At 48.2% G+C, this 11,193-nt stretch overlaps 1 protein-coding gene across 1 annotated transcript in view; it reads left to right on the top strand.

Annotated features, from left to right (window-relative positions):
* The first annotated feature begins 9,505 nt into the window (after positions 1 to 9,505).
* Positions 9,506 to 11,193, top strand: part of LOC115332408 (solute carrier family 22 member 7-like) — a 40,208-nt gene continuing 38,520 nt past the window's right edge. Inside the window, exon 1 of the mRNA XM_029994787.2 lies at positions 9,506 to 10,162. Within this exon, the coding sequence (XP_029850647.2) occupies positions 9,506 to 10,162 (657 nt within the window). The remainder of the gene's footprint in view (positions 10,163 to 11,193) is intronic.

Here is an 11,193-nt window from a genome sequence, read left to right as displayed (position 1 = left end):
GCTTCAAAGCGTCCTGCCTTCTGCTCCATTTCATTATCTCTTTTATGGCACTTCATCAAAGTTAGGTGATTGTGTTATCTTAAGACAGTGCACAGGTAGTTTGTTTTGAAAATTGCTTTATTTCTTAAAGAAAAACCAACGGACCCCTGGACTAAGGGCCCCGACCGGGACTCGTCAGTCTCCTAACCTTTTGAAAAATAAAGTTATACCACCACCACCACCCCCTGTGACTTCATGAATAAAAGTGTGACAACATGGAATGTAATATTTCAATCATGGAAGTAAAACTGAGCATTGACTGGAACTTTGTAAACAATTGGGCAATCTGAAGTATATATCACAGATATCTTGTTGAACACTCTGGTTTTATTTGAGCACAATAGTTAAATCTCGAAAGGAAAAACAATATATATATGCTCTGACTAGCATACCACCATATAAACACTGGACCACTCTGAAAGAATTATCACAGATGTTGCTCCAAACATTCTTATTTGAGCTTTGAGCAAGTTCTCGAAAAATACAAAACTTATTTCTGACTAGAGATGCACCATATAAACACTGGGTCATTCTGAAGAAATATATCACATGTTTTAAGGACACTATGAAGCACATAGTCCCTAGATTGCATATTGTCAGACATATGACAATGCTACATATAAAAAGCATAAAGACCAAGTTCAATGCTTAGGTAAGACAAAATGAATGTAGCTGCTATTGCAACCCATGACTAGACTGCAGGCCTCTTAAGTTCTCAATGAAAAATTTCTCGACAATGGAAGAACACTTCCTATAGTTAGCGACGGGTTAAGAATTAAACGGAGGCTCCTCCCACCTCTTCCTACTTCAGCAGAGCAAAGGCTGGAGAGGAGCTTGCTTCCTCTCTACTGTTCGCTCTGCTAAAATGCAAAGAGGTGGGAGGAGCTTCCACTTCACTGTTAACCTGTTGCCGAGTATAGCTGCCGCTGTTCGTCAAACACAAGACATGGCTTGCTTGGGCATAAATCCGTTGTTGCCCAGCCAATATTTTCTACTTCCTTCACGGGTCATAGCCAAGGAAAAAGGACTAACCGAGCTCTTGGCAATTGCTGTAATCTGACTATTGCGCCAATCTCGGGCTGCAAAATTAAATGGCCGGCTTGGCCATGTGGATTAAATAAAATAAATAAATAAATAAATCTAATGTTCACTTTCAGGGGGGGCGGGGGTTGTGATTGTGGCCAGGGCTGCGGCCAGGGCTTCGGCCAGGGCTGCGGCCCGGGCTGCGGCCGGAGCAGCGGCCGGAGCAGCGGCCGGAGCAGCGGGGTGAGCCGGGGCTGCGGGGGGGGGGGGGGGCCGGGGCTGCGGGAGGGGCCGGGGCTGCGGGGGGGGGGGGGGGGGCCGGGGCTGCGGGGGGGGGGGGGGCCGGGGCTGCGGGTGGGGCCGGGGCTGCGGGCTGCTCCAGCGCCCTGCTGGCCAGCAGGAGGAGCGCTTGGACCAGGGTGCTGTGGGTGTTTTCTTGTCCCGAGGCCGCCCTGTCAAGGTTTGCGGAGATCCGCTCCAGGACCTCCAGGAGCTGAAATGGCAAAGGAGTTTCATTAACATTGGGCAGCATATTTCCATACACCCACAGTCTGCCAAGACCTTGCTCATGCCACACCTGTGTCATTCTGCACCATTGTGGACATGCACTGCTTTCTGTGGCCTCGTGGCAGCACCTTGGTCCTAACCTTGTTAGTTGTAAGTGCGTGTAAGGTTAAGTTAGAGCCTGTACCCGGCCTCGGAACTCCCTCTCCTCTGCAGCCTGGTCCACGTTCTGCTGCAGCAGCAGGGCCTGTTGCTCCACGGCCTGGATGGCAGCCGCGTCGTGCCGCTCCTGCCTCGACTGCCAGGGGGGGGGGGGGGGGGGTGGCGCGAGGCACGGTTGGCCGCACCCACGGCCCCCAGCTTGTCGTTGTGTCTGCCAAGAAACCGAGTATGGGTGATGATGGTGCTCATACCTGCACCACTGATGATAGGTCCCAGATGCTCTAGCAAGAGAGCTTACCTCGTGAGGTGGAGGGCACCGGCTCAGCTGCCATCTGGCGCCTGCTGCTGCTTGGCCTCTCCTGGAAGGAGAATTTCTAACAACTTGTGAGAACACGCAGCCTTGTCTGTGCTTCCCATTTGTTGACCAAACATTTTGACGAGCATGCATTCTACTCGGAGGAGAACATTTAGAGAATGCCACCTCAGAGGCACTCTCACTTTCTTTTTTTGACAACGTTTCCATTGAGTACCGGGATATATGTCTAGTGCTAGCACATCATCTTCCCAAAAATTACAAGCAAGACACCATAGGGATTTATTGCAACAGCCAGGGGCGAGGTGGCAAAAATGACGCATGTCCCTGTTTGGGTGTCAAACATTAGATTTCGCCACTACATGGACAGATGCGATGTCTTCCGCTAGAGCTCCTAATATTTGCAAAAGGTCAACGTGTTTCTTAAATGCACCCTCATTGATATTCCGCGGTGCAGCAGATTGGTGACCGCTGCCCTGCACTCTTTGTTAACATGATGGTAATTGTTGAAGTACGTACCTGCTGGTCGCCCGGTTCACCGGGGACCCGCACCCCAGGGGCCCCGAGTGCCGAATCTGTGCCCACTAGCGTCAGGATCCTGGCCAGGGACTGCGCTAGTGGACGCACGGTGGAGCTCCCGCCCCCGGTCCCTCTGTTGATAACGAAAACGACTGAATAAATTTCATTGCACTATCAGCAGACTACAAAGATTACCTTGCGGTCTCGTTGAGCTGTGCAGCTCGCTTCCGCGCCTTCATCACGCGCCGGGACCAATGCTCCTTCCATTGCTCGTAGCTCTTGTTTGGAGGCCCCAGCGCGTTCAGGCGCAGAGCGAGCTGCTCCCAAAGACGCCGCTTGTCGTCCCGCGTAAGGGCGGCGGAGAGGTCAGTGGCGTTGCGCGCGAGCGACGGGTGCTCACACATGAAGGAGAGTTGCTCCTCCTTCTGAGCAGCCGTCACTCGCGCGCTCCTCGTTGGTCCCGCCGACCCTCCGCTGCCCCCGGCACCCCCGGCTCCTCGTGGTCCGACCCGTCCGACATTTTGGTTTGAAGAAGGCGCGTGGCGCACATCCCGCACAATATTGGGACAACTTTCTCTGCAATTAATTCTTAAATGCATTGCAAAAGGATACAAAAAAGCGGTTTGTTTTAAGAACGCCCAAAAGGTTTTGATTGTTTTTCAATACTTTTACCTGTACTAGAACAGATGCGACGGCCAGCGAGGCACAGGATTGGTTGCCGTTCCTTCGATAAACGCAGGAACTGCTCCCCGCGTCGTAGTAAATCCTACCCCGTATCCCGCGCGTAGGGGCGCCTCAGGGAATGCGTAGCTACTTCGGCTCGTCGGTGGTTAGCTCCGGACGTCGCTCAAACGGGTGACAGGTGTCAAGTTTGCGATGACGTAGCGGCGTCAAAGTGGGCAGAGCCGCCGCGTGAGTGTTGCTAGGATACGCTCCTCCTTTCCATTACATTACTTCTATGTACCTTTTCTCAAATGTCCAACCTAGCGATCCAGATAAATCAAAAGAAGGCAGGGACGCTTTTTAGTAAATTCTGCTTTATCGGCGGAAATAAGAACGATACCAAACTATCAGCTTGGACGGTGTTGATTTTAAAATGCAATTTCCAAGCATCCATCATGCTTTTTAGAGACCATCAAACACGACGGTCGCAGCTGATAATCTTTGTTGTGACGTCACACGTATGAGCCACGGGCGTCTCCGCGCGCTCTCTAGCGCTGCTCTTGTTCGGTGCCTAGGGAGGAGTAGGGATTTTTCGTCCCTTCAACGAAAAACGTCACGAAGACAAACGGATCTGCGGGCTTGTGAGAAAAGAAAACTTCGCAGCAATCTTTCAGCTCCTCCCCCCACTATGTGGGGGGAGGAGCCGCGTTCCTGAAGTAACGCGGCATTAGGTTTGCAGCCGATCTTGTCAAGCTACGCGAACTAACAGTGTACTATAGAAACTAGCATCCATACAGCCAAACAACAATATTTCCAGGCATTTGAAGAGATGGTGAAGGGTAATCCAAAGGAATTTTGGAGATATTCCGTTCCGCCGTTTAATCACGGCCAATGTGTTGTGCCAAGTGATACCCATAAGGCCCAGCCTTACTCCATATTTTTATTCCGCATTTAACCCGCCTGAACAGCGGGATGTTTTTTTCGATGCGCCCTTTGCGACTGATTAGTTGCCTGCAGTCACACTCGAAGTAGAAGGGATTAGAAAGCTTTTAAATGAACTTGATGTAAGTAAGGTAAAAGACCCTGACAGCATTTCTCCTTGTATTCTTAGGTCATGTTTTGGAGTAGTCTGCATGTATTTTTAGGTTATTTTTGACAGACCTTTAGATACAACATTATTGCCGTTAGAGTGGAAACTTGGTCGGGCGGTCCCAATACGCAAGGGTGGCACAAGGGACGTGGTCACCAATTACCGCCCGATTTCACCCACAAGTATCGCTTGTAAGGAAATTGAGCACGTGTTACATACATGCATAATCCATCATGCAAATGCCTCGGGAATACTGCATTCGTCGCAACACGGCCTTGGCCTGGGGTACTTGTGTGTAACACAATTAGCAGAGTTTGTACTTGAATCGACCTTCTGCTATATCCACCAAGTGCCCCGGCCCGCGCTGAAAGAATCATGGGAACGGTGTTCCTTCGGCTTCTTAGTGATCGGTAATTTCAACCCTATTCTTGGTTACACAGATTTTGAGAGTAGTTCGAAGTCACCCTGAACAAGCGCCTGATATATCCCAATGACCTGCCATATCGCTTTTAAAATTTCTCCTCAATGTCAGTGCGTGTTTCGGCCTTAGTAGAGTTCCTGTATTAGCAGCGAGATGTTTCGGTGGCGCCCTCGTTTGGTTACTTTTCGTGACGTCATTACCTTGTGAACAACAAGTTCGGCGGTGTTTGTAATGGGCATGGTGGAAGGCTGAAATCATAGTGCTCTCACAGCAACACTGCCCACACCGTCAAAATTGAAGTTCTTACATTCCTCTTATTTGCGTCGATTTGATATCCTTTGCTGACCTCCTAATCCGCATTCGGCCAATTGTGGTGGGCCGACCGCAGCGACGCTTTCGATCGCTCACATTGCCAATAGCCTATACAGGAACTCTAGGCCTCCGCGTTGCTACGTCGATGTCTCGGCAGCGCAGGCATGGCGAGTCAAAATCAAAGTCAAATTGGACGTTTTAGTGATTTATACAGCCTAAGGTTGGTCTGCCAGTAGGGGCGACACTGGTTTACACTGTAGATGAGCAATTTTGCAGTGCAGTACAACCGCTAGCCTGGGGTCTTTAACGTGCACCACGCAGTAGTGATACACGACCGCATGCCGGTACGATGCTCATCCAGATCGAAACGGGCAGGGGTGGGGCTCGAACCCAGGATCCCTGGGTTCTGCAGCGCGAGCTTTCGCTCCACGCGCGTCGAGCTGGGTGTGCGCTTCAGCCCCCTCGGCCACCGATGGCGAGTCAGCTTGTCACTTGCGTCCGCGCTTTGACGGACGAGGAAACTCAGGAACTGTTGATGAATTAAGACTCAGATGAAAGTGATAACAATAATGCAGCTCAGCTAAGCGACTTGTCCAGCGACGACAGTAAGGAAGATCCTCAGCCGCCTAAGAATCAGAGGAAGAAGAAAAAACTTGAAGAGCGGATTTTCTGTTGGCAGAAGAGAGAATTCAACCCCCGAGAGCACACCTTTGAGCCATAATAGAAAGTTTTAGTAGATCGTTCCCATGACTCCGATAACGATACCCGATACTCCGCCACCGCCTCTGTTGTGCATGCATAGTATCGTTATCGGGGCTATCGGAGGTATCGGAACGATCTGCTAAAACTCTCTAATCTTGAAGAATCTGCAATGGCATTAGACCGGCGTCCAGTGGGTTCGAGGTGTGAAAGTTCGTTTACGCCGGACACTGCGAAAAAAAAAAGAAAAAAAAAACGGCAGTGAAATGTTTAACAAAGTCCGCAGAAAAGGATTGTTTCAAACACCGTTCCATGTTGTGACATCATCACTTACGGGGTCAGTTGTTGAAGTCAGAAAATGAAGCTTACTAGAATGGAAAGTTGGGAAGAATGGAAAGAAGAAGCCGACCTCGCGTGAATTTCTATGTATGTGTTCTGAATAGACAGTTGATAGTCAGCGCCTCGTCCTGCGTGTTCCTCCTTCTTGTCCGTGTGGTATTCGCGCTGTTTTTCAAAATGAATTCATACCAACTCGCCCAACTTTCCATTCTAGTAAGCTTCATTTCTACTACAAAGGGCTCTTTTCTATGTTCTTCTCACCTTCTTTCGGACCCTTCATGGCTATCTGCTTTAATCGCCGTTTACGTGTGCAAGGCCAGGGCGGCATCGTGGTACGCAAAAATGTCTATGTGCCCACCAGAATTACAAGCTGTCTCCGGTTGGTTGGTTCCGTCGCCGGGTCATTCGAGGAGAATGTGCCGAATTTTAAGATCCGAGTGGTGGCATCAAGTTTGCTTCTTCAAAGACTGTCTTCGGGTGGCATGTACCAACAACGCACGGCATCCTCGAGATTTCCGCCTGTATCAAGAATGGACTAAGATCTCCGTCCAGACCACGGAGTTCCTTTGGCATACAGTCCGCCTCACGCTACCTCCCAAGAAGAAGACGCCATGTAAAGAAGGCAAGATATTGATCCTTGGAGAGCAGTCGGTTCCAGAGGTACGCCAAGATCTCTTAAAAAAAGGACCGAAGTTTTGCTTTGAGCCAGGGTTGGACCGGGTAGATAAACTGGTTTTATCACGGTCTGTGTCACGGCGGGTCGCGGAGGAACAAAGGCCTAGATGCATCGGGGAGTGCGTGGGAATGTTGTCAAAAAACGAAGGGAAGCCCCCTAGAAGCAGAAATTTAGAGCCTGTTATCGGTTATCTGACAAATAATGGGTTACGTATTCTGTTGTCCGACAAAGAGGGCTTTTTTGTTATTCTGCCGGAAGGTAATTTTGATGCGAAGGCTAACGCAGCTGTACAAAAGAACTTTAGGCAGGTCAAGGAACAGCCACAAAAGGTTAAAGCTAAAGCCTTGCAGCTTCTAAGTAGCTTAAACCTGGAAAGGGTCTTAGCTGAAGCCAAGAAAGAGAAAAAACTTATGTTAGAGGTATCTTTTACCGCAAAGACGCATAAACCAGAAATACCATTCCGCACAGTAGTGTCGGAGCGAGATTCCTGGCTCAGGGCAGTTTCAGGATATCTGCAAGTCCACCTCAACTCACTGCAGATTGATGACCCTTTTAACATTCCAAACTCGATGTCTGTTATAAAATTCTTAAAAGACAACAACCCAGAAAAATGTAGCGCATTTAGCATAGATGTGGAATAGTTATATTACTCTATGCCCCATCATGAGCTCATGAAGAGCGTAAAATAATGTATTTTTGAACGTAACGATGAAACGAGGTTTAGGACCAAAAGTGGGGTCTCAGTTGAAGGGTTCCTAGAGCTTTTGTCCATGTATCTAAAATCCACGTTTATCGATTGGCAGGACAACGTTTATGTACAAAAGTCAGATGTATGTATAGGTTCAAGAGTGGCCCCTATGCTGAGCAGTATTTTTCTAGGTAAAGTTGATAGGGCCCTTGAGCACAGGCTGGCGAACATCACCAAAAAGGTTGTCAGATATGTAGATGATTACCTGGTTTCCGTAGAAAAAAACAATTTTAGTAGAACAATGAGTGAAGTGTTAAAGACGTTCGCGGAGGAAGGGTTAGGACTCCACTTCACTTCCGAGACTCCTAAGGAGCACAAAATCCAGTTTTAGACATCCTAGTTGACGTGAAAGAAGATCATGTATGTTGGATGCACCACCCCAGATCCACGAAGAAACAACTAGACTATCGTTCAGCACACTCAAAGCTCGTAAAAAACGGTATTGCGTATTCCTGCTTACAGTCAGCGTTGACAAAAACCTGTTTTCATAAGATGAAAGAAAGCTTCTCAGTACAGGTCGCTAGACTCAGAGAATCTAATTTTCCCGACTCAATTATTACTTCAGCCTGCGATAAGGTGACTCGGTATATCAAGATTGATTCCAGTAAACCTGAAAAAGAAAAAGCCAAGATAGACAAAAAGAATGTCGCCGTTATTCCTTACATTCATCGTCTTTCACACGGGTTAAAGGGAGTCGGTTCGAGGTATGGGGTCAACGTAATTTTTTCAGCGCGTAACAAACAGAGCAAAATTATAAACGTGGTTAACAAGCGTGCTGACAGGAAAAGTAAGCCAGAACTGTTTGGATGTCGCGTCAACCATGGCATGAAGTTCATGTCCTGTGCACAGGGGACCGTTTATGAAATACCTTTCTCATGCGGTCACTCATATATAGGTCAGACGGGACGTTGCCTCAACATTCGTCTACGCGAACACGTTCATTAAAAGGTAACGCATACTCCCATTTAGCTGTCCACTGCCGTGATTGTGGATGTGAGCCGAAATTTAGTGACACAAAAGTGCTGTTTAAACACAAAGATCAACTATCGAGGGAGCTAGTAGAAGCTTATCATATAGCGAAACGAAAACCCGGGTGCGTGAGCCAACCATCCATTAGCATAGTAGACAGTGAGGTAATTTTTTTGAACATGGGTTGACCTGAGAATTGAAGATCGAGATTGAAGATCCAAGACAGAAGAAAAGAGGAAGACGCGATGACTTATACCTGTGCTGGTGTGTTTTAATGTACTCGTGTGTTTTAATTTGATATGATTTACAATCTTGCGTGCTTAATGGCGAATGTCTGGAAGAGGAAAAAGAAGAAGCCGACCTCGCGTGAATTTCTATGTATGTGTTCTGAATAGACAGTTGATAGTCAGCGCCTCGTCTTGTGTGTTCCTCCTTCTTGTCCGTGTGGTATTCGCGCTGTTTTTCAGAAAATGAAATTCTTCTCCGCGCTATTGATCCGAAACGCATGTGAGCAAAAGCAGCGTCGGGTGGCGAAATGGAATTCATGAGGAACGTAAAACCGTGTTCCTCAGATTTCAAATAAGTGTTCAAATAACTTAGAAAACAACAATTTTACTCACCAGGATGGCTAAACAATCAAAATCCTGCAGCGTAAGGGATTTTTTTTTTCTTCTTTTGTGGGTTGTTTTTGGTTGAGGTGTTTATGTGGCTCAGGATCACTAGAAATGTTCGGACTTTAAACCGTTTGCTGTCACCGCTGGTGTCATTTTAATGCACTAATTATGATCCACGAAACGCATTTAATATATGAAAAAAAAGGCAAATAGCATGTGGACGTCATACTTCAAGTTCAATATTATCATCGGCGATGAAAGAAAACCCAGGGAGGTTTGCACGAGCGCACGAGAGAGCTCGTTCTTCGTGTCTCAGCTGTCTCGACGACCTACCCGTTCCATCGGCTGCAATCTACGAAGACTTGCCGAAAAAGACGGTTGCGTTAAAGCCGCTGAAGTTCCTCTCCCAAACAAATGTCGAGCCTGAAGGCCCTCAAGCTTGCCAACCCAAACACCGAGTTGGCCAACATCCGCAGCAAGTTGCCAAAAGCTCCTTCCACTGAAGAGGACATCCACGTCTACGGCTATGGCCAGTTCCAGAGGATGGCGCTGCTCTGCTCTATCGTCTCGTTCTTTATGAATGTAGTCCACAGCCAGACGCTCCTCGTCATGTCGCCTACTGTGGCCCATTGGTGCAAGCCCCCCGACGAGTATGCCGGCTTGTCCGTGGACGAGTGGAAGAACACGAGCATCCCCAAGGACGTCGACGGACAATTCAGCAGCTGCACCCGCTACGAACCGCCAATGCCAACGCCCGCGGACAACAAGTCCGAGGTCAGCTGCGACTGCTGGGACTACGACAGCGAGGTTGGCGCCACCATTGTGAGGGATTTCAGCCTTGTCTGCGACAGGAAGTGGCTGCTCCGGGCGCTCCGGTTCGTATACTCACTTGGCGGATCGGTGCGCCTGCCCATCATGGGCTCAGCGGCCGACAAGTCCTGGCGCAGAGCAGCCCTCGGCCTAACCCTCTTCGGCCTGGTTTTGTCTAGTGTGGTGACGTCCCTGGTGAAGACACTGGTCGAATTCGCGGTGCTGCAGCTTCTCACGTCTACATCAATCACCACGTTTCAGGTTGGTGACGGGGTGCGCGGTTCCGTTTTTGGATAATGATGTTACAAAGTTTTTTTTTTATTTCAATCGATTAAGGCAAGTGAACAGTACAGCGCACAAAACGACAAAGATATATCGCTTCTCGCCCCTTGAACTTGGATCGTTTGAATTTGATGACAAGGACAGATGAAAGAAACCTGCACGACACGCAAGCGCTGACTGGAAACAGGATTTATACTCAAAAGGAAGAAGATAATGTACTGAAAGTTACGCTATGCCAGGGTGTGGCATACGCCACACAACAGCATCTAACTAATATGTCTTCGCTTCATATTCCTATATAAACTCAAGGTTTGTGATTCTAGCAGAATGACTGATGGGTTTCCAATGCAGCGGTCCCCGAAAGTATTAATATAAGGCGCTTCCGAAACATTCGCGACTTGTTTTGTTTCCAAATATTGCTGTGACGTTAAATGGGCTATGCAATAATTTTGATTTCGAAAGAGTTTGCAGTTCCTAATTTTTTACAACGTTTATCTTGCAAAGATAGGGCGGAAAAGCCACCTCAATCTTTTGAGATTCAGCAGTCTCGCGATAATTCAAACCTACCTATTTCGTACATACGGTTAATTTAAACAAATTTTAAAATTATAGTTGTCCTGAAATGTTTTTTAATGTATTCATGAGCAATTAATTGGGACGTTGTTTTCGTTCAATTCATGCTTTTTATTCTCGCAGCCCCGTTGAGTGCTCTTACTTCCGAGCACGGGTGCACTGCAGAGAGACAACGTGCACAAAGCGTATTTCCGGGGGTGTTGCTTCTTCACAGTACACTGGTGCTCAGTAAGAAGCGCACTCAACGGGGCTAAAGCAGGGCGCACACGAGCTAAGAAAACGGGCACCACGCAGAAATCCACTGAGCAACTTGCGCGGACGCTGTTGCCTGGCAGCACGGAATAGGTCCACGTTACGGCATAAGCGCAAGTTGCTATGAAAACTGCCACTCAGTGCCCATTCGCATCACTCATGTGTCACCCGCTTAATAGTCCACA

Source organism: Ixodes scapularis, unplaced genomic scaffold, assembly GCF_016920785.2.
Source record: "Ixodes scapularis isolate PalLabHiFi unplaced genomic scaffold, ASM1692078v2 PGA_scaffold6__148_contigs__length_123643588, whole genome shotgun sequence".
NCBI classification, from domain to species: Eukaryota; Metazoa; Arthropoda; class Arachnida; order Ixodida; family Ixodidae; genus Ixodes; species Ixodes scapularis.
Note: the sequence above shows the minus strand (reverse complement) of the source record. Positions and strands in the feature narration are given on the sequence as shown.